Source organism: Ciona robusta, chromosome 2, assembly GCF_009617815.1.
Source record: "Ciona robusta chromosome 2, ASM961781v2".
In the NCBI taxonomy this organism is placed as follows: domain Eukaryota; kingdom Metazoa; phylum Chordata; class Ascidiacea; order Phlebobranchia; family Cionidae; genus Ciona; species Ciona robusta.
Window position 1 is genome coordinate 1,086,139 of NC_143236.1, and position 27,888 is coordinate 1,114,026.

The 27,888-nt window shown below is 35.2% G+C and overlaps 5 protein-coding genes across 8 annotated transcripts; 4 read left to right on the plus strand and 1 right to left on the minus strand.

Annotated features, from left to right (window-relative positions):
- The first annotated feature begins 2,591 nt into the window (after positions 1 to 2,591).
- Positions 2,592 to 9,428, plus strand: LOC149739562 (protein argonaute-2-like). Of its 2 annotated transcripts, none has more exons than XM_089872231.1 (19): positions 2,592 to 3,027; positions 3,399 to 3,597; positions 3,834 to 3,954; positions 4,114 to 4,295; positions 4,405 to 4,541; positions 4,619 to 4,764; positions 4,993 to 5,156; positions 5,530 to 5,665; positions 5,728 to 5,829; positions 5,999 to 6,067; positions 6,367 to 6,486; positions 6,623 to 6,750; positions 6,821 to 6,891; positions 7,104 to 7,263; positions 7,423 to 7,513; positions 7,728 to 7,922; positions 8,066 to 8,302; positions 8,502 to 8,701; positions 8,762 to 9,428. In XM_089872231.1, the coding sequence occupies exons 1-19, from the start codon at positions 2,838 to 2,840 to the stop codon at positions 8,877 to 8,879; spliced, it is 2,766 nt and encodes a 921-aa protein (XP_089728357.1). In that variant the 5' UTR covers positions 2,592 to 2,837; the 3' UTR covers positions 8,880 to 9,428. The 2 variants fall into 2 exon arrangements, with proteins under 2 accessions (XP_089728357.1, XP_089728356.1); XM_089872230.1 differs by having other exon boundaries at positions 2,717 to 3,027; positions 3,381 to 3,597.
- Positions 9,429 to 9,784: 356 nt separating this feature from the next.
- Positions 9,785 to 12,344, plus strand: LOC149739563 (uncharacterized). The gene is made up of 3 exons (XM_089872255.1): positions 9,785 to 10,146; positions 10,211 to 10,295; positions 11,789 to 12,344. Exons 1-3 carry the CDS (start codon positions 10,047 to 10,049, stop codon positions 11,943 to 11,945), a joined length of 342 nt encoding a protein of 113 aa, XP_089728381.1. The 5' UTR covers positions 9,785 to 10,046; the 3' UTR covers positions 11,946 to 12,344.
- A 1,814-nt stretch (positions 12,345 to 14,158) lies between these two features.
- LOC149739564 (uncharacterized) lies at positions 14,159 to 18,334 on the plus strand. Its single transcript, XM_089872252.1, has 4 exons — positions 14,159 to 16,757; positions 17,355 to 17,499; positions 17,803 to 17,903; positions 18,021 to 18,334. Exons 1-4 carry the CDS (start codon positions 16,506 to 16,508, stop codon positions 18,318 to 18,320), a joined length of 798 nt encoding a protein of 265 aa, XP_089728378.1. The 5' UTR covers positions 14,159 to 16,505; the 3' UTR covers positions 18,321 to 18,334.
- Positions 18,335 to 20,348: 2,014 nt separating this feature from the next.
- Positions 20,349 to 22,127, plus strand: LOC149739565 (uncharacterized). The gene is made up of 4 exons (XM_089872248.1): positions 20,349 to 20,731; positions 21,125 to 21,269; positions 21,456 to 21,553; positions 21,745 to 22,127. Exons 1-4 carry the CDS (start codon positions 20,372 to 20,374, stop codon positions 22,006 to 22,008), a joined length of 867 nt encoding a protein of 288 aa, XP_089728374.1. The 5' UTR covers positions 20,349 to 20,371; the 3' UTR covers positions 22,009 to 22,127.
- Positions 22,128 to 22,641: 514 nt separating this feature from the next.
- On the minus strand, positions 22,642 to 27,881 carry LOC149739566 (organic cation transporter protein-like). Of its 3 annotated transcripts, none has more exons than XM_089872242.1 (14): positions 27,752 to 27,881; positions 27,486 to 27,651; positions 27,290 to 27,400; positions 27,092 to 27,221; positions 26,931 to 27,034; positions 26,712 to 26,866; positions 26,470 to 26,639; positions 26,274 to 26,405; positions 25,309 to 25,403; positions 25,061 to 25,195; positions 24,566 to 24,663; positions 24,197 to 24,305; positions 23,908 to 24,132; positions 22,642 to 23,371 (listed from the first exon to the last, which is right to left on the minus strand). In XM_089872242.1, the coding sequence occupies exons 2-14, from the start codon at positions 27,629 to 27,631 to the stop codon at positions 23,314 to 23,316; spliced, it is 1,668 nt and encodes a 555-aa protein (XP_089728368.1). In that variant the 5' UTR covers positions 27,632 to 27,651; positions 27,752 to 27,881; the 3' UTR covers positions 22,642 to 23,313. The 3 variants fall into 3 exon arrangements, with proteins under 3 accessions (XP_089728368.1, XP_089728370.1, XP_089728369.1); XM_089872244.1 differs by having other exon boundaries at positions 27,748 to 27,863; XM_089872243.1 differs by lacking the exon at positions 27,752 to 27,881 and having other exon boundaries at positions 27,486 to 27,737.
- Between the last annotated feature and the right edge of the window lie 7 nt (positions 27,882 to 27,888).

Genomic DNA, 27,888 nt, shown 5'->3' on the forward strand with positions numbered 1-27,888 from the left:
GAGAAACGCTTACTGCGGCTCCTGTATCAACAAGGAACCGACGTGCGGAGGTTCTGTCCCATACGTACAAAAGGCGGCTAGTTTGACCAGTGACACTCGCCGCTGTTAGTGGCTGGTCGGGCGTTTCCCGCCCAGCTGCACGGTTGTCTGCATTGTTTTGCCTGTTTTCCCCATCGACGATGGTAATAGCAGAAGTGTTCGGTCCCGGCTTGAGTGGTAGGCTGTGGTAGTGGTCGTGGTCGTGTCCGCGGGTTTAAGGCGGTGATTGGGTGTGAGGAGGTAGCCATAACTTCCTCGGCTGCAAGGGCCATCTTCTCGACATCTGTAAAATCACGGGCAGCCAGGATAGCTTGGACGTTCACTGGAAGTTGGCGAAGAAAGAATCCCATGAACAGGACATCGTCCTTGGGTGCCGAATGTAGCGTTCGCATATACCGATAAAGCTGAACTGGGGTTCGGTCACCAACTCACCAAGGCCATTTGGGCCTCGACAGTGTGGAACCAAGCGGCTGCCATTAATTGCAAGAATGCCGGAAGCTTTAGAGAGACTGCTGCTAAGTTGGAATCTTAATTCTCCATGCTAAAAGCAATATTTGATCTACAAATATTCTTCGGGGTCACCAATGAAGTGGCGCAACATGCGCTTCATAAGTCAGTTTATTAGAATGTCTGCCAAGACAACAACGAGGGAAGAAATCCCGGATGTCTGGGAATCCCCAGTACTGTAACTCTAACCATTCGGGGAGTCACTACAACCCTATAACCACAACGGTCGACTAAGCTTGTTTAAAAACAAACCAAACGAAACCAACCAAACGGTTTATAGAAGCCGTTGGTTAAGGATAACCCTACATTTTAAAATTAGTAGTTTTGTTTAGGTCTAGGCTTGATTAATTGGAATAGTGACCAAAATTCTGAGCAAAGTTTTGTAATAGATATCATACATTGGTTTAGACCTTAGAGTATCAGCGATACTGCCGATATACGACAAGTGAAGCACACCTGGTGGGATACAGACATCAAAATGCTGGAGGAAGATTTGGAAATTGTAAACAAACAGTAAAGTAATCGTTAATTAATCCATACTTAAGCGGTTTTAACTCTCTAAACTTGATCTAAAATTTAAATATATATTATAATTTAATGTTAGTCCATAGATCAATGAATAAAAGGCGGAAATAACAATTGAGATAAGTGCAAAAATGTCACAAAAACCCCAAGAAAAACTGTTTGCCAAAAAGGATTCATGGATGGCCACTTACGTGCTTAACAAACATCAATGGACAGAACAGATTTCTGTCAAATCTAGCTTTAGATGGATAGGTGACAGACTAAACAAAACATCGCAAAACATGTTGTGCCTTTGCTACTTATCAGTCAAATTTGTTAATTTTAACCCCACTGCTTTTATAAGTCGTCTTTAGTTCTGAGGAAGATGAATCTCTTTTTTTTCCTTTAACAAAAATCTGCAGAAATGATAAATGTGGGCATAAGCAGCAGGACAGATCAAGGCATGACAACCTTGAAATAAAGGGGGTATATCTATCACATATTTTTGTTTGTTTATCTTTCTGTGAAAACAGAATAGTGGGCCTGTTCAGTCAGGCGTAACAGATTAAAGGAGAGCATAGATACCTAAGCCATTTTAGGTATCTATGTTTAGGTATCTATGAGGAGAGTCATAGAAACCAGAGCCATAGAAATACCGAGTAGTCCAACCCATTGTTACGTAAAACACAAATTGAACGGCAATTTGGGTCCAAAATAACACAGTAGGTATAGGGAAGATGTATGTTTTTCGGTAAATTACAGAACAACTTGGGCCTAAAAACAAATTTAAAGGTTGAAAAATGTAAAAAACATGTGTTATTTGTTTTCTGTGTCAAAAAAAGTCAAAAATTAGAATTAGAAGCGGTTGATTTGCGACATTTTAGTCATTTAATGCGGCTAAATTTATACATTTTTTCTAAAAAATGTTTGGTAAGGTAAATATAAGCTGTTTTACACCTTCCCACAATAGGAAAACACAAACAAAACTTAACAAGTTCGTTTAAACCCATTGTCAAAGTCACCACTTTTGCTCTATTTTGGACACACATAGACGGCAGTTGGACTACTCGGTGTTTATACGACTCTGATAGAAACACGATAGAAAAAGTAGAAGTATAGAAAAAAGTCATAAAATAAAATTAATCATAAATGTAATAAAGCGATGGAAACAGTCATAGTTAAAAAGAGCTTAATTTTAGAAAAGTCATATGGGTTTCTATGGCTTTGACTCAGATATAAAATATAAACGTTATTTGGGATTATGTGTGAGGAGGTTCACGATTGCTAACTCAATTTTTTACATACATGAAGAAACTCTATATTTGAAATCAACTAACCAGGATCAGCTTTGTTTACACGTTTATCCCTATTACGAAACAAAGAGAGGGGACGCGAGGTATCGTTTCTTTATGACGTCACTATCTGATGCTGATTGTTCAGAAATCTCGAAGGCTGCTTATAGACTACTTTTGTCGTTGGAAAACCGTTTGTTTTATTTCACGCCCATTGTGGTTCGTCAGTTTGTTGTAGATACGTATACGAAGTGGACTGGCGTGGTAACACGAGGTACTTAGTGAAAGACGAGTTCTATATTGTAATGAATATTAATTAGTGAAAGACGAGTTCTATATTGTAATGAATATTAATTTATTTACTGTTTCTGATTAATGCATAATTACGTTACAGAAAGTTTTAGTGTGTATTTTTTTCTTTATAAAAAGTTTTACTAAAATTTGCATCGCTACTGGCGTCAAACGTCGGTACCTTGCCCCTGGACACTGCCTTTTATGAAGTTCACCGAGAACAATTTGAGTAATCCAATGTATCAGCCGACGGGTCCGGGCCAGCCAATATTGCCACAATATGGCGCCCTGGCAGGGGGGGTTCCACCACCACAGGGTCCTGCCCCACCTGGAGTCCCACCCAACCCCATGCAGCAAGCACCACCTGCCCAGCTGATTCCACCAAACGGAAGACGTAAGTGTGATAGTTATTTATCTACTGAACAGTGAAAATTTTGGTTTTCAAATATGGTTTTTAGTAAAGTTGTCTTCGTTGTTTTCCTACCCTTTCATTTGTTCACTGTATTCTTCCACATGGTTTTCGTATCTTTAATTGGTCGTAATTCCTACCTTTCCATCGTCTGTTTGCATAATTGGAATTGAATTTCGTAACTAAATTAAGAGTACAAAGGTATTTGAATCTCACTTATTTGCAATTCTGTAATGTGCATCACTATATGATTATTATACAAACATGTTATAAACTACCCTGATTACATGTGTTGTAATAATCATGGATACTTTATTATTGTGGTATTTTTAACATAGGCTTATATTCCTACCCAGCTACAATGGACCCTCGCTTCCCCATCGCTACTGTGGCACGCGATATCGACTTCCAAGCTCCTCCCAGACCAAACCAAGGTCAAGTTGGGAAACCAATCTGGTTAAAAGCAAACTACTTTAAAGTTTCCATTCCTAATGGAGATATTCATCATTATGATATTGATATTAAACCTGACAAGTGTCCACGACGAGTAAACAGGTACGTTTATGTACCATGTATTCATATAGGAATATAGGATTGTTATATTTTTGTAAACCTATTCTTCAAATTTATAACTTGATAAAAGTATAAATGATAAGTTATGGCATAAAAGCACATTTGTTTTATTAAAAATGAAAATCTTTTAGTTTTTTAACCAGAAAAAGTATAATGAAACCAAAAGGTAACTTATGTGCACAATTTAAACAAACATTATGCAAAACGTTTTTTTGCAGAGAGATTATTAACACGATGGTAGAAAACTTTCGTTCAGCTATTTTTCAAGATCGTAAACCTGTGTTTGATGGACGCAAGAACCTATACACGGCACAACCTCTTCCAATTGATAAACAGAAGGTATATATAGGTCTTTACTCTTTAACAGTCTGCTAACTATATAAACTAAAGTAAAAGGGGCCCAGTTTTATGGTGGATTAAACTTTTATACGGTTTGCTAAAATATCATATTGTATACCACTGAGTGAGAGAGAGCATCTTAATTTATTTCTGTTTTAGCTTGAAGTTGAAGTTACATTGCCTGGTGAAGGCAGAGATCGTACATTTACTGTGGCAATCAAGTGGGCATCTAGGGTTTCCCTTTATTCTCTCAAGCTTGCACTTGAAGGAAAAATGCATGGCATTCCATTTGAAACAGTACAGTCTCTTGATGTAGTGATGCGTCATTTGCCATCACTAAGGTAAATAAAATCTTTTTAGTAAAAGAGTAAAAAATGTTATGTTTACCTGGTAAAGATTTTGTGGCTAAATTTCTTGTGAGAAAAATGAAATGTCAATATTTTTCTTCAGATACACCCCTGTTGGTCGATCTTTCTTTTCAGCGCCAGAAGGCTACACCCCTCCACTTGGTGGTGGTAGAGAGGTGTGGTTTGGATTTCATCAATCCATGCGCCCATCACAATGGAAAATGATGCTTAACATCGATGGTAAGTTAAAGGATTTATTTTCAATGTAATAAAACTCAAAGTGAAGCAACTTTTAGAACATTTCATTTTTTAATTAGTGTCAGCCACTGCTTTCTATCGGGCTCAATCATGTGTTCAATTCCTTTGTGACGTTCTTGAACTAAGAATTGAAGATTTGAGATTGATCAGAGGTTTGACAGACTCACAGCGTGTTAAGTTCACAAAAGAAATTCGTGGATTGAAGGTTTGTTATAGTACTTATTTTTGAAACAATTGTTGTGTAAAATAATTTTTGTCTGCCAGGATGCCAACATACGCAAAGTTCCCCTTTTTTGTCTGCTAACTGTTTGTACAATGATTAAGATGGTTTCTTTATCACAAAAAATGAATTGCCACCTTTGAATATACTCACCCAGATTGCACAAAATTGATTTAGTTTTGTTCTTATTTTCATTTCCATTTTTAAAAACAGGTTGAGATAACTCACTGTGGAACAATGCGTCGTAAATATCGTGTATGTAATGTGACAAGGAGAGCTGCTTCTACACAAACATTCCCACTTCAGTTGGAATCTGGTCAAACCATTGAATGTTCTGTTGCCAGATATTTCCAGGAAAAACATTCAAAGACTCTGCAGTATGTAACTTAAAAGTAGTCTAAGCATTACACATTTGGTAGGGTGTGTGTTTAGGCCATATGCTCAAGTTATAACCTTTATTTACCAATTAACTTATTACAATGAGTACCCAGATTGTTCACATGGGATACCGCACTCATTATAGGAAATCAACCTATGATTCCACACAGCTTAAGAGTTATAAATATTCTGCATAATATACACAAGCTTTACATGACTGCTTGCAAATTACCAAGTTCGCAAATTTGTGGCCGAGTTTTTTTTTGAATGACAAATTGGTCAGTTTACCAGCTTTAATTCGATTGTAGCAAGAGCCCTTTGTAACCATTATTTTGTTCTATATTATTCTTATATCTTTCCAATGCTTGCAAGGTTTCCCTTCCTTCCTTGTTTGCAAGTTGGCCAGGAACAAAAGCACACCTACCTTCCAATTGAAGTATGTAATATCGTTCAAGGTCAAAGATGTATTAAAAAATTAACTGACAGCCAAACCTCAACAATGATCAAGGTATTTATTTAATTAAAACTAATATATACCGACTCAAATGTAACATACTGTTACCCACCTAGGCTACTGCACGTTCAGCACCAGATCGGGAGAAAGAAATTGCGCAGTTGGTTCGCAAAGCTCAGTTTAACAACGATCCTTATGTGAAGGAGTTTGGAATACAGGTACAAAATAATCTTTATTTGTCATAAACAGTTCATGATAGTGGTTATATTGTCTATTTACTTTAGTTTCCCCAGTTGTTTTATTTTTTATCGATTGTTTTCTTTTGGATCTTTTAATAAAAAATACACTCTGTTGAAAAAAATATGTTACTTTAAACATTTGTTGCAGGTTATTGATGAAATGACTGAGGTTCGTGGAAGAGTGCTTCCACCACCCAAGATTCAATATGGTGGAGATGTAAGTTGTTTTACTTAATGCTTAATAGGGCCTACTATTGATACCACGATAAATCAAAATGTTTATATAGATAGGGATGCCCAAATACGGCCCTAAGTTTCAAAAATGTAATATCTCTAAAAAAGTCATGTGCAATCAAATGTAAAAATGTGCCTGGCGTGAAATTTTATTTTTACTTGGTATGCTGCTTTAATTTTATAAACCATTTGCATTAAACTACTTATTGCCTGCTTTTACACCAACTATGCAATTATGTTAGAAAATTGGAAATTATTTAATTTTTCGTTCATTATCATCAGACTCGAATGCAAGCTACTCCAAACCAAGGTGTGTGGGATATGAGGGGAAAACAATTCCATTCTGGTATCAGCATAGATGTGTGGGCAATCGCTTGTTTTGCTCATCAGAGAATGTGCTCGGTACAGTTTTAATTTTGTCATTTGAAATGTTTATATGCCTATAATAATTATAATAATAGTGTTAGTGAATTTAAATTCTGGTGGAATCTTATCAATCTTTTTAACCGAATGTTAAATTTTAACATTAAATTTTCAGGACCAACATTTACGAACATTCATCAAGAGTTTGCAACGTATATCGGAAGATGCTGGCATGCCAATTCGTGGCACCCCCGTCTTCTGTAAATATGCACAAGGTTCTGAGCATGTTGAACCATTGTTCAGGTGAGGTTTTCAGTTTTCAATAGAATTGTGACACCTTAAAGCTGCTGGTTTTCATTTGGTTGTTCCACAGGCACCTGTGCGATGAGTTCCGTGCCCTGCAGTTAATTGTTGTTATTCTACCTGGCAAAACTCCAGTATACGGTAAGTTCCCAGAGCATATCTTACCATTATTAAGAGATTCATATTGTTTGTTACTGTCTGCAACTGTCATATGCAGTCTCTGATTGACATTATTATGTTATCAACGCATACCGTTTATATCTTCTATACAATTGATATAAACAGTATTGCAATGTTTACATAATGTATTAGAATTCTTTATTTTATCACTAACATGAATATTAATAAACCAGCTGAGGTAAAGAGAGTTGGGGATACTCTGCTTGGTATTGCTACCCAGTGTGTACAGGTCAAGAATGTGGTAAAAACATCACCTCAAACTCTTTCCAACCTTTGCTTGAAGATCAATGTGAAACTTGGTGGTGTTAATAACATCCTTGTTCCATCACTGAGGTATGTTTGTGTTTTCATGAGCTTTTTTTGGGCTGTATAAGCCTATGATATATGTCAGATTTTTAGTTTTATACAAGCATTGTAGTAGTTGTGATAAGGTGTTGATTCTATGATCATGATTATCAAGCTTTTAACTCTTGTGTATTCTTAAATCAACAGGCCAAAGGTATTTAATGATCCTGTAATATTCTTTGGTGCTGATGTTACTCACCCACCAGCTGGAGATACAAGAAAACCTTCCATTGCTGCTGTAAGTTGATTGTTTTATTAAAACGAATATGTGAGTTATAACGAAAGTTTCTTGTTAAGTTAATAAAATCGCTAACTGTAACAGTTCATATTATTTTTTGTATTTGGCTTGAACATTGATTCCCTAATTTTGTTTTATTAGAGGCATGTAATATTTAATACTCTTGATAGATGTTATATTCCTAGTGGCTAATTGGGCATGTTTTATATTACAGGTTGTGGGTAGCATGGATGCCCACCCATCTCGTTATAGTGCCACAGTGAGGGTGCAACAACATCGAGAAGAAATAATCCGTGATCTTGCCATCATGGTTCGTGATCTGATGGTGGAATTTTACAAAGCAACTCATTATAAACCTGTTAGAGTTATCATGTACAGAGATGGAGTATCTGAAGGGCAGTTTCAACAGGTACATTAAAATTATTTAGTAGGTTCACTAAGCAAATTATTAGTGTTTTTAATATTTTATGCAAATCTTGCTTACTGCAATGGTTTCAGTAAGAATTGTTCTTACAGGTGCGACAATGGTTTCATGTAAAAATATTATTACAGGTGCTGTCAACGGAGCTTCGTGCCATTCGTGAAGCTTGCACAATGCTTGAGGTTGGTTACCAACCTGGCATTACATTCATTGTGGTACAGAAGCGACATCATACTCGTCTATTTTGTCGGAATCACGAGGACAGGAGTGGTAAAAGTGGAAACATACCAGCTGGAACCACTGTTGATATTGGTATCTGCCATCCAACTGAGTTTGACTTTTACCTCTGCAGTCATGCTGGTATTCAGGTTTGTCAACCCTATTCTTATAATACAGTATTATACTTAATTGTTTGTGAAACTATAACATTTTGTCATCAGACAATTATTATAATTTTTTAATAGTTTTACTGTATGCCATTTTCTTATGTTTCATAGTGTGTAAGTTTCAATTTTGTAGCTTCTTTATTCAATGTATGTTTATAAAAATCTGTTTTGAAATACACAGGGCACATCCAGACCCTCGCATTACCATGTGTTATGGGATGATAATAACTTCATGGCTGATGAGCTTCAAGTTCTTACCTATCAACTTTGCCATACATACGTTCGCTGCACCAGATCCGTATCTATACCTGCCCCAGCATATTATGCTCACTTGGTGGCGTTCAGAGCTCGTTATCACTTGGTGGACAAAGACCACGACAGGTGAGTTTTTTAGATAACTTTGTTTTGATCCAGTTTTTACCAAATCTTTTGTCTGTGCAGTGGTGAAGGTTCCTTACAAAGTGGACATACACAACACGATCAAGATGCACAGTTGCAAGCCATGTCCAAGGCAGTTGTTGTACATGAGAATACTGTGAGGAACATGTACTTTGCATGAGTGCATTCAACTACATTAGCTCAAGTTTTGCATGTTTTTAGGAAAATCTCTGTTTTTGAGTGTTTTATCTAATTTCATTCTATTTTATGCGATGAACAGAGTGCTTTCCACACTTGTAGAATATGAACAATAATTAAACTGTGATAACTCCCCACGATCAAGTGTGGTTGTGAGCAAATCATGTTAATGGTGTAAACCACCATTTAATTGTCTGTACTTACCAAGTTCACCTAATATATATAAACACATATTGTAAAAAACCTGATTGTCATTGTATTCATCCTTACTAGATTGTACAAACCATAATATCCAACATAGCTACTACATATGTACAAAATTGTACAGTATGCGTTATCCCCCTTATACTAATGATTAATAAAATGTACAGCAGTAAGGATAAACAAATTGATTCCAAAATTGACTGTTTATGTTCGTTCATTTATGCTGCGTGTTGTGAAGCAGCAGAAAGTTCTTGTTTGATCAATGCTTGCCACCGTGGTGTTTTTATACAAGGCGCTGGGTTGCCAGACAAAAGTGAACCCATAGCAACCACCGAAACCCAAAGAGGTTGCTTACCTGCGTATGACCGTGTCATCGCGGACCTTTTGTCTGGCAAGTATAACCAGTGCCTGTAATGGTTTCCTCAAAAGATTGTAAATGTGTAATTACTTGTCAATCCTTTGTACTCTGTACATATTCTTTTACTGTACATACACTTCAGTCGCATACAAACCATAACAATTCCAACTGTATAATATTAATCTAAACTTTATTTTGTATTGTTGTGTTATACAACCATTTTAGAATAACTTTTTAACACAAAAATAGGCGGAAATTATAATGAAACTCCTGGAGTAGCTGCTTGTAAACATAGCGCTTGATGAAATGTAAATAAAATGTTAATCAATTAAAGCTGTTTCAGTTGATTGGACGATCTTTAGCCGTTTGGCTGAACTTCAGCCGCTAAAGTGTACGGCTGTGTTTGTTTGTACAACTGGAAAGTATAGGCTTGTATAAACACGCGTCGTTGTATATTGGACCAGGAGTTGAAGTTGTCATGGTGGGCTTAATAGTTGCGTCATAATGCACTTTGTCCAAGTTCAGAAAAAGTTTTGACATTTGTGTAACAGGATTTAATCTAATAAGTTAAAGCCGAGGAGGGGCGTTATGTCAGCTTTACACTGGGAAGCAAGAAGAAAACAAGCCGTTTTTGACCGAAAGTCAGAGCAGCAGCGAAAACAACAAGCATCAAAAGCAGCAACACTGGGTAAGGGCAGCATTGCATTTTTTTAACTGGAAATGTTTTTTTAATACATTGTAATACTGAACAGATCTATACAATAATGACAGAATAAAGGAAGTAGCAAATAAAATGTCGGTGGATCCAGCAACACCAACGTCATCATTACTGCACAGGTAAGATTAATATTTGATGTTAAAGATCGAAATGCTGTGTTTGCTTTGCATAGCAACCGTATACGTTGAAAACGGTTTAAACGTTAAAATATGAATTTTTGATTTAAAGCGAGCAGAAATAAGTTGAGTATGTTACATGGAGCTTAGAATAAGCATAAGTACTACTAACAAACTATAGTTCAATAAGCGCCTAATTAACTTACTGCCATTGCATGGTAAAGATATTAATTATAAAGGAAAGTTGGTATTACAACAAATAGGTAGAAAAACAAGTAAACTGCCATATGTGTTGTACTGTACATACAGTGGAGTAAGACAGGGTACTTAAGCAGACGAGGAGTAATTTAGCTATTCGCGGTTTTATTTTACCAATTCAAATAACATGCGGGGTAAAACGGGACTGTTTAAAATCTTAAATCTGCCTATTTTCTCATATACTTGCTCAGTTTTCTTACAAAGCTAAAACTAACTTTATGTGACAAAATCAAATTGTACAAAACATTTTAGCTTATAAAAAAAGATACTGAATTGATTGTCAAACTCACAAACTACAAAGTTTCGGTTTTAAGATTATTCACCGAGCATTTAAAAATCAAAATAAACATATGTACTATTAAATTCCCCTTTCAGCTCATAAAAAAAAACGTTGCATTCGTTCAAAACCAATTTTCAATACTTATAACAACAGTTATCGCCTTTACCGCGCACTTTGTTGGACCGTGAGAATACTGGCGATTAATAATGTAATTTTTTTTCGTCTATCATCAAATGGGTACACTTAAAAAGGGACCAAAAGAAAAGCCTTACCTCCGACCATACTATATCAGTTTGCGTAGGTATTAATTACTATTAAATTGTTAAAAACGGTATACATCAACCTTAACCTTTATATTCCTGCGAAACGGTTGGTAATTATGGGCATAGCACGAGGTCCTTGACGTAATCAGCCACAGCGACACAAACAGGGTAGAGCTGTTCTCTAAAACGATGCAAAAGTGTATTCAATAATATTTTGCCTCATCGTTTTCTAACCGGACCGTATTTGGGTCTCGCATTATATTTGGTGGAGTCGCGGCGCATGCGCAATAACGCCATGCAAAAATTCAACAACCGACCCGAATTTACCCCGGCACCAAACTTGACATCTCCGCCCATATACTCCTGTTCATTTTTTGATGATAATTTAGTGGTTGGATATATAGACTAAAGCACATTTTTTAAAAAATACAATCGCATTTTTACTGAACATATATACACACATAAGTTTTCCGGTAATAATGGTTAAGATGATTATTAATTACTTGTAAATGAATGCAACAATTATAGTTTGTAAGTCGTAATTATTTTATTTTAAGCTAAAAGTCTTTAAAATCTCATATAAAATATTATTTAAAATCCTTATTTATTTAAAATCCATAAAATATTATTTAAAATCCTTATTTATTTAAAATCCATAAAATATTATTTAAAATCCCGCATAAATTTCCGTTTAGATCCCAAGCACAGTTAATCAAATCACGAAATTATGAACAAGAGAACACACGTCATCATGAAGATAAAGCATCTGGCCCCAACGCGGAGCTAACGACCAAGTATAGCGCAAAATTAAAAAACCGTTACACGTCTATTAACTACATTCAGCAATACTAAATGATACCGTTATACTAAAATAAATGAATGAATTGTAGCTGAATTTAAACAGTTGCTTTAATTCCTCTTAATGTAATTTGAATTAATTTAAGCCTTACAAACAGTCAGGTTTAAATTTATTCTAATGACGATATGAAAATAAGTGCACAGAGTATTAAAAGAGGTTGCGATAATATTGTAGTTGCAAATACAATTTTATACATAATTGAAAAAGGGAAATTTTATTAAATAAACAAAGTTTAGTTTTTTGCCTATCCTTGAAAAACAGCTTCAAGTTTGCCAGCAATACCGGTGTTCCATAGGGATGCACATTACAGAATAATTAGGTATTCTAGGATATCCTAGAATACTTTATTTCGAATCTAGAATTCCGAATCTAGAATTTCGAATCTTTTTGTATTTATAGGAAAAAATAATTTTACCCACATAAGTCAGTTTATTGACTCTTTTATAGCAGCCTTGTTGGACCATGAGCTGTAAAATTATCAAAAATTGTAGTATTGTGTAGTTTTTGCAACATGAAACGTATAGCAGGCTATGAAAAGACGCTGTAAAACGTTTACTCTCGAAAGTCCCACAAACACAAAAATATTTTTTTTTTAATTATTAAATTTCAAAAATTGTTAAATAGTGTATGAGATGACGTGTGATGACGTCATTAAACAGAATACCGAATCCCGTAATTAGATTCGAATACAAAAGGATTCGAATCTCATAGATTCGAAATTCTGTAATGTGCATTCCTACCGATGTAGTTCATAAAAGAGTTCCGTTTCTCATTGTAAGTATTTTTGTTAATTTATTTATATACAAGGTCATCGGACCGGTTAAAAATACTGTAAAATGAAACGTTTATGGAACGTTCAAGTTATAAAGAAGCACAATGAAAGTAGATGTGTCGCTATGCCGAATCCACTCAGTTTTGCAATCTCACGAAATGCTCATTCTTGATCCGAAGCATCGACTTTCCAACAGTTACTCGTGACCAACCAATAGAAGGATTCAGATTAATCTTTCTGGCGGTGGTGGCTGCATAACGTTTACCATATCGTTCATTCTTACACCACCTTTTTCCTCGTTTGCTGACGGGCTGTATTTCCCTTCAAAGGCGCGTTTTCTCTTTACCTTTTGAACGCAACATATCGTAATGATGATCGCCGCAATTAAAACCACCCCTCCTACGATTGGAAGAACAATAACTAAAATGTTTGTTGGAGGGGGGGCAACTGTAGTTAATCCTGCAGTTGTTCCTGACATATTGGACCTTATGTGTGGGAGATGCTGAAGCAAATTCGTGGTCGAAACAGTTCTTTTCTCCTATGACGTCAGGGCAGTATTACTCCTATGGTGACTCTTTTATTAAGGACCTGTACAAATATATTGATTGTAATTACTTAATCATGGCGCGTAGGGCGTCAATTATATTTACAAGGATTACTGGATATCTTAAAGACTTAAACAAATCAAGTCAACAGGATTTCAAGTTTTTTCGTAAACTGTAATGATTAGTCTATGATTATACCTTTATCCTGATTACGTCACTCACGAGTGCAATCAACTTACTCCTGGGTCAAAATTTACAATGGGGCGTTTACTTATTTACTGATTCTTTGATATCAATAACTAAATAGAGCAAATCTAGCGTCGTCGCAACATACGTAAAACTTGAACAATGGACACGAGGAGATTTTCTCTATCTAAAACCAACGTATCAACAAAATTAGAACATCATGCTGTCAGACTCCTTTTATCAAAACTTAAACAGTGAATGTTACATTCGGTCGCTACCAACATTATATAGGCGTACGTCCCGTGTCGAAAAGTATTTCAATATTGAATACACAAAGAGAACCTTATTGCTATAACTGCAGGCTCTGTCACGACATTTGAAAACTAAATTAAGTATTATATTGAATATACTTTCATATTAATGTACTGAACTAAACCTTGTATAAGCACTTCAAAGAATGGTTTCATGATATCATGACATATACCATTCGATAACTTATTAATTATCTACATATATTACATCATTGGAATTTCTACGACCGCACAAACAGTAAGAGCAAAAAGAAACAGGCTTCACGGGGCCTGTTTAAACAACAGCTATTACGACTGATCCGTTGTAAGCCTGATATTTTAGATGTAAAGCTAAAGACCTAAGCACATAGGCTACACTCTTCTGTTATGTAAAGTCAAATATACTTATTTTCTTTAATGTCAAGTACTATTGATAATTTATGCCTAATGTTGACTACTGCATCTAGGCAGCCAGTAAGTAAATTAGCTTTAATGAACTACAGTACCCGCCTTAGGGTAACAATTTACCTAAGCTGACTTTATGTAATATTTATAACATTGCCTGCACTCATTAGCTCAAGCCAACAAATTAAAGTTTTTGATAGTGTCTGGTTGCTTGCTGTCTGCTTTTGCTCAAACTAGCCCTGATAGGTACGTGTAATACTCGAAGTTGGCCAACTACGAGTCGTGTTGGCATCTTCCTAAACTTTAACATGCCGCATTCCACCCACGATGATTCTATAAACTACCAATGTGTTAAATCCTAAACTCTATTAACTAGTCTCATGACCACTGATCTGCATTCTCCGAACTAGTAATTTGTTAGCTCCTATGTAACAATGAAACAACTAACATACTGCCCAATATAACTGGCGGTTAACAGCAACTCCAAAATAGTTGTTAAACGTACTTAAGCCAATTCAGGAAGGTAAAAATACAACAATTGAATTCGAACCATGACAATGAATTCGTTGTGGAACAGTCTACGCAGTTTATCGTCACACAGATCAATAATCGGATTGACAAACACACAATGGGAATTAGAACAATGCGGGTTCGAGCATTTGTACCAACGTCGAGTAATGCTGAATTAGATTGATTTGCTTTCACAGCCAATTTAAAAAAAACTCAAGTCGAGTTGAATACAATACAGTGGTACAGTATTCTCTTTTGTAATATTACGGAACGACTTTTTAAACAAACTCAAATGGTTGAAATAAAACCTTCTACCTGATCGTAACGAAATATTACAATACATTTACACTCGTGAATCTAAATTACGATCTTCGTTAAAATAATTTTCTGGAAAGTAACAATACGATTTAATACATAAAACTAGCTAGTGTCGAATCTCTGTTTTCATTTGGCTTTTTATGTTCTACTTTCTCACCTGGCAGCTACCACGCCTCAGGCAAAGGTAATGTTCCGGTATGTGCTTTGTGACGGAACATTGAAACGCAGCCAGGCGAAACAGAATGAAGTGTTTGAGTAAGTTTTTCTCTCTTTTCTTTACGGAACTTTTTCGTTGCTGTCGACAGAACGAGAGAATTAAGCTGTCGTAACATTGCGGAGATGAAGTATTGTGTGTACGGTCTTTTTACGGTGTACGTAGTGTACTTTAATTGATCACGTAGTGGTGGTACAGATTCTTTTCTCTGAACAGGTGTTCTTAATTGTTGTTTTTGTCACCTATAGTATATTATTGTTCACAAATAGGTATTTTTAGAATTAATAAATCAATTGATAAATACTAAGTCCCAAAATTTCACATAAATATTGATAATAACTTTGATTAAAGTGATTTTTGCGACAAATTGGGCATTGCTGTTTTATATTTCGTCCATGCCACTTCTATAAACTGTCTCTAACTGCCTGTGTGTGATTAACTTTCGAATATATTTTTCATACGTTATTTTATTGTTATTGTATCAGTATTTCATTTGAATAACTAAATCCCTAAGTTATTATAAATTATTGAATTAGAAACAAACCCTTTAGAGTTTGGCAAAAAACTACACAATCACAATTAATGTAGGGGAAGACGGAACGAAACAAATTTAAAACTGTGTTTATTTCTGATTTCATCACTAATTTAAGACATATTGCCTCCTGTTTCTTATGTACACATTTCGATTTATCTCACAAAACGAAAACTAATTTTATAAGAAAAAACTAAACTATGCGAAATATTTCAGGCTATTTTATTTAATTACGATACCGGATTAAAAGTTTAAACTATAGCAAACAATAAATTTCTGCAGTTTTGATATGATTTATCGAGAACTCAATATGGGCATTTTATTAATATGCATTTTCAGCCAATAAAAAATGTTGTATTCGTTTACCCAAAATTGTAATGTTTAACAACAGTAACCAACTTTTAAAAATAGTGTATTCGTTTTTAAAATCTCCCCTCTCCTCCATATACTATATTAATGATTGTATAAAACCTCTTTTTTGTTAAATATCATATAATTAACATTAACTTCTGAAATAACATACTTACTCCGTCATAAAAGAAAGCATTCTACCTTCTGTTGCACGGTCGTAAGTGGTAACTGGAACCTGCTTTATTGGTTTATTTCTGATCTGTTTTTTGAATTTATGCTAATTATACTACGTGTTTACTCATTAGAACTGTGCTCTCTTGTGTTTAATGTTTGACAAATGATGAAGCTTGGTGTGTTTACCAACAGTCTAATACGGACAAAGGGGGTGTCATTGTAGGCTGATGCCATAAGTTTTGTTGAAGATTTCAACATGAAGGTAATAGTAGCTGGGTTCTCGAAGACAGGCACCAAAACAATGCAAGCCGCATTGACAGACCTTGGTTACAATGTATACGATTTTATGGAGAATTTCGAGTTTTTGGAAAAGGAATGGAAGCAGATATGTATGGTTGGAGGTTCGACTGAATTGTTTCGTAAAATGTACGAGAATGTTGATGCGGTGACTGATCTACCTGGATGTGCATTCTGGGACGAGATCTTAAAAGCCTTTCCCGATGCTAAGGTTCGTTGTATGAGTAATCTATGATTGCAAAACTCAGGATTTTCATGAAAGTAACGCTCCAATGTCATATAAAACACACTACAATATTAGACTCACTCATGAGCTGGTAACCGTTAAGTGTTGACTTAATGCGGTCATTTATTTGCACCGTTTCGAAGCTATGTATAGACGGGCAAAGTTTAAAAACGAAAGATTTGATTTGTTCACACCGGCGCCGTGGCATAGTGGTTAGCGCGCCTGCTTGTAACCCAGAGGTAATTGTCGTAAGGCTTGTCGCTGCTACCATTGTGGGCGTATGTGTCCTTGGGCAAGACACTTAACGGCAATTGCTAATGGGTTGTCCAAATTATCAGCCATAGATAAGAAAATAAAAAAATCGCCCAAAAAATAATTACGTAACGTACATGGTAACTCGTAAGCTGGCACGTGGTGTTAAACCCGTGTTATAACGACTGTCGTTTTCCGGCCACGCGAGGATAAAAGTAAGTTACATTGATTGTTCTATTTGTATTGGTATGAATCCACAATTTTGTCAAGATCAAGCCATATTCATATCATTATAATACAGAACAACTATTAGCATGCTTTATATTCTAGATCATTTTAACAATGCGAGACAACGAAGAACAATGGTGGCAGAGTCTTCTGAAACAACATGAACAAAATACATCATTGCTTTTAAAAATATTGTTTACAATTTCACCAACTGGAAGGAGATTGCAACAACATGGAAGCCGAATAAGTATAACTTAGCGTTATGGAATAAAAATAGAACTATTAATGAACGCCGAGCTGATATGTGTTTTCCCGTTATCGCGCTATATAGTACCACTTTACTTGATGCAGTATAACTGAATAGAATTACATATTAACAGTCTATCATAAACGACTGACTTGTGGGCAAATGTAATGGTGTTGTATTGTTTGGCGTTTGTTAAACGTAATACAATGGGCATATTTATGTATTAAAAACACAATTTATGTCAAAACAACACGGTAATAAATCCGCAATTTCACTAATTGTTTACTGTGTCTTTTTTTATAGTGAATGCCATCGTTGGACAAGAAATGACTCCTTCAACAAAAGTGTTGAATGAATCGTTGTTTAAGATGGCTTATAGGCGGCATAATGCACATGTACTACAGGTGATCTTATTTTGTCTAATGTTTTTCAGTTTATTTTTAAGTACCTTTATAAGCTAAGCTTTCTTGCAGGTAGTAGCAGTCCACTTTTTAGGTTTTTAAACTTGTTTTTGTGTGCAGAACGCTCCAAATGATCAACTATTGGTGTTCAATTTTAAAGATGGTTGGGAACCACTGTGTAAGTTTTTAGGGGTTCCAGTTCCAGACACCCCATTTCACCACAAAAACAAAAAAGGCTCAATCACGAAAGAGATGCTTCAAACAAATAATATTGCTTTAAAAATACAGCGAGAAGCTATGGTGGTAGCAGCTGTTTCTGGGGTTCTTGCAGCAATTGGCTTGTATAAAGGAATAAGCCTTGCTCGTACAGTGAATTGGGAAGACATGTTTACAACATTAAGCAGTTTATTTAAAAAATAAAAGCAAAATGCAAATCTTTATCAAATAAATTTATTATACGATATAATTTTGTAAAATTTGGCAAATTTATTTAGCAATTATATGTAAAAATGAAAACCAAAACTTAATAAACTTCATTAGTTGAAAATATGCGTGGGATTAAATTGAAATTCGTAAAGACAAGAGATCTAATGATTTGGCACGTATTAAATTAGCATATTATTAATTAACCTTTTTACTACAACGGTCGACCAAGCTCGTTCAAAAAGACAGAAATGACCAACAAAGCGGTTTTAATTCGCCATTGGTGACTGTGGGGCAGTAGGTAGGATGTATTTGCACATGTATTGTAATCATGAAATTTATCATGTATGAGGATTGAGTAATTGGTAAAGTATATGTGTAAATACGTTTTCTACAACTTCTGTTCCATGATTTCGACTTGAAAACTTACAGTTAACTTTGTCATGGCTTAAAAGCGTTTGTTTTCGTGGATTTGGACAAATCGTAATCAGGCAGTTATTAGGTAATGTAAGAAGTCAATATAAATCGTAAGATGTTTAATTAAAAACAATGTTTCAATTACAATAAATAATAATTTTTGATTAAACAGTAAAATAATCGTTAATTAATCGCTAATTAACCTATGCTTTTTAAAAAATCGCCTAAAAACAACGACTGTTTGACACAGAAATAAAAAAGAATAGAAGGCGCATCTCTAATGTCGGCAAAGGAGAGAGCACGATACACTGTCTCTCTTTTGCGGGTCGTTCCCGTTTACTATTGTAGTCAATGGAGTCGATGACGTTTTGTGTAGTTTTTCTTCGTTTTTTGACTTAATTTAAAGTTATTGTGTAAAAAAACTATTTTCTAATATATATGTATTTCTAAAAAACCGTTTGTTTAAAATTTTTTATTAATTTTTTTAAATAATTAAATTTCCTAAACAAGTGGTAAACTGTAAGCGTTAACGTACCAAATAACTAAACTAGCCTAACAAACTTGAATAGTTGGTGTAGTTTTTTAAATAAACAGCTAAAACCGTCCAAAAATACTATGCGCCTATCTTTTACAATGGAGACGAAGGGAAATGGGGACGGAGTTGGCGGTCACGTGAATAGAAAAAAGAATATATCACGGTTTTGAGCAGTTGCGCGTTCTACTCTTTTTTATTTCTGTGCTGTTTGAAGAACAAGAGATCACAGATCTAATGCGTGAGCACGTTTAAAACTAATTAGCATATTAATAATTAACCCTTTTACCAACAAAGCGGTTTTCAGTTGCCATTGGTGACTGTGGAGCAGTAGGTAGAACGCATTTTTTACATGTATTATAAAGACTTAATATTATTGTGTATGAGGATTGGGTGGTTAGTAAAGAATATGTGTAAATACGCTTTGTACAACTCCCGTACCCTTGTATACTTACATTAGTTAACCTTGTCGTTGCTTAAAATCGCTTGTTTACGTGAATTTGGAAAAACCGTAGTCACGCAGTAGTTAGGTAATGTTAGAAGTTAATATTAATCATATGATGTTTAATTTAAAATAATGTTTCAATCACGATTAATGATAATACGGTATAAGAGCGGTGCATTTAATGCGTCCCCACGTAAATGCTAATAGTTTGATTCAGTCGTGAATCGTTGTGTGGATTTCTTATCTTACCAACACGTGCCCGCGTGCCGTCCCAGACAGTGTTTCCGCTGTGTAAAGTGCATGAGGAAAGTAATCGTTAATTAATCGCTCATCGTGCGGTTTTAAATCTGAAAATTCAGTCTAAAAATTATAAATATATATTATGATTTGATTTGAATCAAGAGAATAAAAAAAATGCTAGAATTAAGAATTGAGATAAGTGCGGAAAAAAGTCACGAAAAAAAACAACAACAACAAGAACCACTGTTCGACGAAAAAGGATCTACATGACCACTAACGTGCTCAAAATGGGTCTATATGACCACTTTCGTGCTCAAAAAAGCGAGAACGAAAGATAAGAGAGAAGTAAGAAGTGAGAAAATGGGGAGCAGCGTATAAACCGCATGTCGTAAAAAAAGAAAAGAGAGAACGCTCATGGTAAGACTTTCAAAACATTACGTACAAGCTACATACAGGTTAACCGATAGGTGGAAATCTAAAGGTACATTGTTAAGCTTACAGCAATCAAGTTACCGAATCAAAATGAAGGTTATAGTAGCTGGATACTTCAAGACAGGCACCAAGACTATGCAAGCAGCGTTGACAGAGCTTGGTTATAATGTATACGACTGGATAGAGAATTTCGAGTTTTTGGAAAAGGAATGGAAGCAGATATGTACGGTTGGAGGATCGACTGAATTGTTTCGTAAAATGTACGAGAATGTTGATGCGGTAACTGATCTACCTGGATGTATTTTCTGGGATGAGATCCTAAAAGCATTTCCCGATGCTAAGGTATATTATTCTCGAATTGCGTAAATGTGTGAAATAAACTACTTGGTTTGTTGCAGGCTTCGGCCGTATTCTATATTGCCTGAGGTGATAAATATTATTGAAGCAAATAGATCTTGATGAAATAAATCATATCCAAAGCATCCGCATTGTATTGATGGCTTTTATGTAAAGTAAACCGCTGTTACCCGGCTATGAAGTTTTTATTACTAAATGTTGACACTGGATGAGTGCAACGTTTAACGTTTGAAAGGGTTGCTTCAGCGAACTTTACTAGACACGCTATGTTACCAAACAGCTGCATTAAAACATTAGACAAGTACTTAATTTCGCCACGTTTTAGGTCCATATTTACCATTATCACCAAATCGCTGAAGCACAACAATTTTAATTCAGATCATTTTAACAATGCGAGAGAATGAAGACGAATGGTGGAGAAGCGTCCAGAAACAACTCAAAGAAAACTCAACATGTACCCTTTGGGCAATAATGAATGTGTCGCCAACTGGCAGAAGATTGTCCCAACACACCAAACGTTTAGGTAACTACTTACAAAATTTATCTGTGAAAGCAAACGAATGGCTTAATGCGTATAGGATTCGAAGAAATCTTTTATATTATAATGACGTGCGCCACAACGATTTTCTAATTCTACTATTTTCTTTTCTCTGTGACTAGGCTATATTGGTGCCTTTTCAATTATCAAAAACGTAATCTAAATTTACAGTAAACAGTGCTGTTGGACAAAATAACGACTTCACAACGTTTATGAACGAAACACTATTTAAAATGGCTTACAGCAGACACAACGCGCATGTCCTACAGGTGAAATTTCCAACCTAATATGTAGAAACAAAAGTGCACAGTAGCATGCTTTGTTACTCAAAACTATTTGCTATTTCTAGTATCCTAACTCAGTTTATATCGTTGTCACGTTTGTCAATTTCTAAGATCGCGTTATTTTAAGTTTAAAGTTTGATTAAACAATACCAAAACAAATGTTGTCTTGTGTTTAGAATGCTCCTAAAGGCCAACTTCTCGTATTCAGCTTAAAGGACGGTTGGGGTCCCTTGTGTGAATTTTTGGATCTTCCTGTCCCCAACACCCCGTTTCCACATAAAAACAAGAAGGGAGAAATGACACAAAATGTTCTCAAAACGAACAAACTGTTTCGAAAAATGCAGCGAGAAGTTATGGTGGTAGCAGCTGTTTCTGGAGTTTTTTTAGCAGTTGGCTTGTATAAGGCGATGACCATAGCTTTGAGTAGTAACATTTTATAGAGGTGTTTTAAACAAATCGTCATATACAACAAAACAGCCCACGACCTACTAATGATATGTGGTCGGCCGTGAACAGCATATAAAGTGCAATTTGTAAAGACAAAGAAAATAAAATAAAACAGCATAAACAAAATTAAATAAAAGTTGTTTATGAAATAAAAGTATATAAATCTGTTGTATGTGTTAAGTATAAATAAATCCTTTTTACACCAAGACTTGACACCAAGACTGAAGGCATTGTCGTTAACCAATCATTGAGCACGTAAGTGGTCATATTAACCGTTTTTCGTCGAACAGTTGTTCTTGTTTTTTTAGACGATTTTTTCCGTACTTATGTCAGTTCGGATTTTTTACTTTTCTCGTATTATATCTTTTGACTAAGCCAAATTATAAACTGCATTTATTAGTTTTCAAACGAACGCTTATTGGAGTTAAAACTGCGCATATTTAACAATTAATTAGCTTTTTTTGTGGTGAATTCTTCAAGAAATCGGGACTTTCCCTACGGGTCAACTTCATTTTCAATTTGCTTGCAAATTAGACAAATCCTAATATTTATTCATAAATTCTACGTTGGTTATATTAGGCTTTAAAATCGAGTAATTACCTTTTACAGTTAAAGAGAGGCATACCAATGTGAAATCAATATGTATTAATATAAATTATCAAATGTGATCTTTAAAGTTTCAAACATCGAAACAGGTTCTAAAACAATATGTGATAAAACGCAAATTCAAACGCTGGATTAAAAAAATCGGCCGTGTGACAATGTATGGGATTAAACAAAAGTTTTACTCAACTTTGACTATTTCCATTCTCTAAACTTTGCTTAAGAAGATCAAAAAGCAGATTTGGTATAATAAGTGCTTCTTCTTTGTGAATATAAACAAAAAATGTTAAATACAGACTTTGTTATGTTTTATTCACCTTGAAAACTTGTGTTCATTTTGAAAAGTGTTCGGTGCTAACGAGTAATTCGATTATACTTTTAATTATATAGTTGACATTTTTGGGTTTACTCAATAAACTAGATAGTAGGGTGGGGAAAGGTGGGACACCTTTTATTATTTGTCTTCGTTCCATTTGGTACCAAGCAAGAAACATTCAAAAGGAATTATAAAACAGTATAGCCCCACGACTCCATGTTTAATTGTTTAAAATATATTTGGGCATTATGTGCTAAAGGTGTCCCGTCGTCCTCCACCCTACTATATGACTTAATGTACAATACGCTACAATTTACATTTGTTTAATATAAACAGAAATGATGCTCATGATTTGTTGGTCGATCCCGCCTTCATTTATCTATAGCATGGTGCTGTTTGTTACCGGGTTTTCGATGATACCGTCTTTCTTTTCTTTTCTGAAAAATATCTTTCTGTTTGATGTTGTAATATCGGGTTGTAAGCAAATGTTTTATTCTATTCTATACAAAAGTATAGCATTTTTAAAGCATGCACAATTTTAATATATTGAGTCATGGCTACTGCCTTATAACTGTTGTCACTGCGTATATATATATTTGTCAGTATTATTTCTTCCATTTTTTATAATGAACATATTGACAAATACATTGGTATGCTTGTTTTTTCATGCGGGCTATCCCAGCGGTTTTCATTCTCCATTTAAACTTCAAAGGATATTTAGACCTTTTGGAAACGTCTTTATTCAGGACATCTCATTCTGATAAAATCATGACGGCTTTATGCTCGGTAAAGAATAACTTGTATACCAAACAATGAAAACACCCCACAAACAAATTTCGTGTTTCAATTTTTTAATCACAAATTGGTAAAAGACTACAAATGAAAGTAACAATCTTTGGTGATCGGTGTTGTTTTCAACAATTATAACTTAATGCTGGAACCATAAATTAATTAGTTGCAACGTGCAGCTTACTGTTGATATTTTCCAGCGTAAAATAATTCAGCCTCTGCTATCGTTTGCGGCATCGTCCGATTCATCGTCTCGGGAAGCAAGATTGCGAACAATCCTGCTAAAACGGACATTGATCCGAAAATTGAGGTTGGTAGCCACGATACATAATCTTGAAGAAGAATAATAAAAGGAGAACTAATGCTTCCGATCCTGGCGGCCATTGAGCCAATTCCAACTGCATTTCCCCTGCATAATCAAACACAGTAAGTTTTAAAAAAGTGTTTTTTTGAATAGAAATAATTAAAACAACCTTATAACTGTTGGATACAGCTCTGCAGTGAAGTTGAATATGATAGCGAAAGAACCAGACACTCCAACCTTGCCGATAAAAGCGAACACCACCCCAGCGGTAACCATTGCTTTAGATATAAGTTACAAAGGAATTTGTAATTATCATTATTCATTAAGCTATTGAGAGGAAAGATGGGACAACTTTGGGACATAATATCCAAATATCCTGATCGTGTTTTAATCGATTAACAACGGTCTATGAGAGCCGTTAGGATACGGTTTATAATTACTCAAATGTTTTCTGTTTACTATACAAAGTAAAATGAGAAAATAGAATGAAAAGGTGTCCCATGTTCCCCGACCCCGCTATATATGATTATTCACATACCTTCGTTACTGTCTGCCAGCTCGCTTAGTACAGTGCTAATTATGCAAGCTGAGCCTTGCATAATCATCATAAATGAAAGCAGGACTTTTCGTCCCCATCTGCATGAAAAAGTAAATGAATTTAACTCGCTTTATCCTAGCGTGGACGGAAAATGACAGTTGGTATAACCCAGGTGATCTGTTTAATAGACCTTTGTTCAAGCTTATGAGTTACCATGAATGTAACTTTGTGGGTGTCTGTTTTAATATTTTTATGTATGGCTGACAATTTAGGCAACCGGTTAATGACTACCGGGTCGGAGAAATTGCCGTTAAGTTTGTTGTCCAAGACACGTACGCCCACAATGATAGCAGCGCCAAGCTTTGAACCCATTACTTCTGGGTTAGAAAAATGCGTACTTATAACCAACTGTGCCACGGCGCCGGGTTGCATCATATACAAAACATATACATAGTAAAAAATATATACACAACTATTTTAATTGTTATCTCATACCGATCCATTGTCAATTGTACAAAGACATAGCCAACAATTTCCAGAATTCCGTTCAAAGCATTGTTTAAAAATATGTCTCCGGCAAGGGCACCAGCATTAAGAGAAAGTCCATAGTATACCATTGAAATTACCAACCTGTAAATATAATATATAAAACAATATTTTGTGCCTAGAACCATACAAAAAAACGAATATAGAAATGTCATTGATAAATTTTTATTTAATAAATATTTGTTAATCGTGTTTACCAGCTAAACATGCAGTTGATGGTTATTAGACACATTCTTTTACTTTTAAACAGGTCCAACGAGGTGTATGTGCGTTCGGATACATCTTCGTCATTCTGAGAGCAAATATTTATTTGAGAACACCCGTGCTTATATGGTGTTCGAACAATGTGCTAACATGCACCCATTGTTTACATGATAAATCTACCGTAGATAAAGCACGTTCAAACTAAGTTTGCTGAATTTGGCCCAACCAGCATAATAACACACGCATAGGCACCGTATAGGATTCAGGGCAAGATGGAGCACGGGCAAACGTAAAAAAGGCTGAACTGTTTTCTAGAACTATATGCCGTTGTCAAATAAAACATAAAACTAGCTTTAGTTGTATGTATGAAAACGTGTGTACGTAAGAAAAGGTATAGGACTCAATTTGGATCCAAGTAGAGCATGACCTACTATAATATAGGTATTATAGTAGGCCCTAATTTGGAATGCAATTAGCACAATATATGGTGGGGTGGGGGAAATGGAACAGTTAAGGACACATTGCCTCACATTTTAAAAATATATTTTGGGGTGGTACCAGGATTTTATTAGGCGATTTGCACACCAGGTGCTGTTTTAGCAATTCGAAACAAGCGAAGTAAATTGGGACAGTACAGAATTCTTGTTTATTTTGATTAGTATAATTGGATTTATTATTATAAATACGCGTCAACAAAACAAAATAACACTGTATACGCTTTAAAAAACAAGTTTAAACTTTCCTTTTCTCTCCAACTGCTATGGTTTAACTAACATTTTACATACATTATGTTATTGTATGAAGAATTGGTATAGTCTGAAATCTAAATGATAATTGATATTATAAGAACATCGATTAATAAATATTTTTAATTAACCGCTTAACGTAATACTTGAGTAATAAATACAAAATAATAACAACTTCAATTATACAGTTACATTCATACAATAAAACTCACTTCTGCAACAACAGCATTTGTCCAATCCTTCTCGGTTATGACTTTCCCGTTTCCTTTCGCAAATCTTTCGCTTACTTTTTTCCCCATCTCATCTCTGCCGTTGGAGAAATGCCACCTTGGAGACGATGGAATCTGTTTTCGAGGATCCAGTTTTAAACGGGCAAAGAAACACCACCAACAAGGATAAACTACTTACGAAAAAGTGGATGATGAAATAAGGAATTGGTGTAAGTGAAAGAACAAAGTAAAATTGTCTCCAATCCCGTAGAAAGTAAGCGATAAGTGAGTTTAGAGTATAACCAACACTGAAAGCCGTGTGGACATGCACCCCACTTATAGTCCTCTTATTGCCCGTAATTTCAACAACTGTAAAACAAAAGGAAATAATGAAAAATTACTTTACGAAGTTTGACAAAAAATGACGCAGTTTCAACTAACCGTATACAAACATAATAAGGAATGCTCCATGAGAAAACGCAGCTGAGAAAAATCGAAGAACGACGAAAAGTTCGAACCACGGAGTAAACGCAGTAGCTACTCCAGATATTAAGTTTCCAACAGCACATGCCAACATGGTGTTTTTTCTCCCTATACTGTAATCAAAAAGAGGTAAATGCACACCATGTAATACACATGTATAAAACAGCTGCATCTCACTAATCTGCCAGGTTGCCAGACACGACCGCACCCGTCCACATTCCAGCAAAATAAATCGACGTGGCCATTGTTCCAAGTATTTTTCTATCACACACTAAGTTCCACTAAAAACAATTAGAAAATTAAAATAAAAAATGAAATGTACACGGTTTATACGTTACCTCGCTGTTGACAGTTGACGTGAACTCAGAAGTGTCAAAAAAGTAACCGGCATCACATGCAATAGCTGGGTACGATTGGTTAACACACGAAGTGGAAGGTGGGATACATGTGCTCGTGTTGTAACCATATCTGTTTTTATATTTGTTATAAAAACCATATATGATTCAACTAACTCTAGTAATTTTATTTATACGTACCGGTAGCAAGACTCGTATTCCCCGTCGTAGTATGGAGTCGTGTAGTTGTACAACTGCTGTTCAGTTAGACTTGGATAAGCTGATGTGTTATCGAGTGGAGGTACATAGCACCTGTCGGATAAAGTTAAAATTTGGTGTCTAAATATTACAAGCCTAAAGTAATTAATTTGGTTTATGTTTCTTTATTGCAACTTACCGGAACGGAACTTCCGCAGCATAAAATACTGATGCAATGTTATGCAGACCTGCTGGTACACCAAGCCAATAAACCAACAAACATAAAATGATTTGATACTTTCCAAGATGGCCGATCTTGTCCAGTATTCTGTCGAATTCAATCATCGTTTTTCAAAATCGAACGCCTTAAAATTGCAAGAAAATATATTTTTATTTAAAACCTGACAGAAACGACGCTTGGATCACTGATTTACTATTTGATACATAAAGTGAACGCTTACTTACTGTTCTTGTGACTGATGTGAGACGATTTATGAGAATGATTAGAGTGCTGTTACTGGTAGAAGTGGGTTAGATTACAGCGATGCAATAGTTAATAAACCGCACAAACATTTGTATAACGGCATTAGTTTACCCTGAAT